General features: G+C 41.0%; 1 protein-coding gene across 1 annotated transcript; it reads left to right on the top strand.

Moving 5' to 3' along the window:
- Window positions 1–285: 285 nt before the first annotated feature.
- On the top strand, window positions 286–756 carry LOC127135823 (uncharacterized). The gene has a single exon (XM_051062458.1). It carries the CDS (start codon window positions 286–288, stop codon window positions 754–756), a length of 471 nt encoding a protein of 156 aa, XP_050918415.1.
- Window positions 757–998: the final 242 nt, after the last annotated feature.

Consider the following 998-nt stretch of genomic DNA (forward strand, 5'->3'; position numbering starts at 1 on the left):
ACTTAAAAAGCCATCAAAGGGAGTGTACTGTCAGACTATCTTGCACATAAACCTTTGGAGGACTACTGATTTATGCGCTTTGAGTTCCTTGATGAAGACATTATGCAAATAAGGGATTGCAACATCCTCAGACCTGAGGAAGGTCCGAAACCTGGATCAAGGTGGACCCTTGTATTTTATGGAGCTTCTAACGCTCATGGCAATGGCATTAGGGTATTCATCACCTCCCCAACTGGTTTTCACTTGCCTTTCGCTGCAAGGTTGTATTTTGAATGTACCAATAATATGGCAGAATACGAGGCTTATATCTTCGGCATAGAATCTACGATTGATCTTAGGATTAAAATTCTCGAAATCTATGGAGATTCAGCCTTGGTCATCATTCAAGTGAAAGGAGATTGGGAAGCTCGAGATCACAAGCTAATCCCTTACAAGGAGCATGTCCTTAAACTGATCTCATACTTTGATGAGATTACATTTCACCATATCCCTAGAGAGGAAAATCAGTTGGTCGATGCCTTGGAAACTCTATCATCCATGTTTAAGGTCAAATGGAAGAATGAAACACCATCTTTTCATCTTGATTACTTAGACGAGTTCACTTACTATTTGGCAGTCAAAGATAAAACTGATGACCATCCTTGGTCCTACGACGTCATGAGGTTCCTAGAAAGCCAAGAGTGTCCGGAGAACGCATCCATCATCGGTCATAAGTATCTTCAGAAACTGTCATCTAAATTCTTCTTAAGTGGCTGAGTGTAAAAAAGGAATTATGATTTGGTTTTGCTTAGATGGCTGAACAAGCAAGAAGCAAACCAAATCATAATGGAAATCCATGAAGGCTCCTTTGGGACACATGCCAGTGGACACACCATGGTGAAGAAAATCTATAGGGCTAGTTACTATTGGATGACTATGGAGGTTGAATGCTACTGCCACGTCCAAACATGTTTCACATTCCAAATTTACGCCGACAAGATCCATGTACTGCTAGTACC

This window comes from Lathyrus oleraceus, chromosome 4, assembly GCF_024323335.1.
Source record: "Lathyrus oleraceus cultivar Zhongwan6 chromosome 4, CAAS_Psat_ZW6_1.0, whole genome shotgun sequence".
Classification (NCBI taxonomy): domain Eukaryota; kingdom Viridiplantae; phylum Streptophyta; class Magnoliopsida; order Fabales; family Fabaceae; genus Lathyrus; species Lathyrus oleraceus.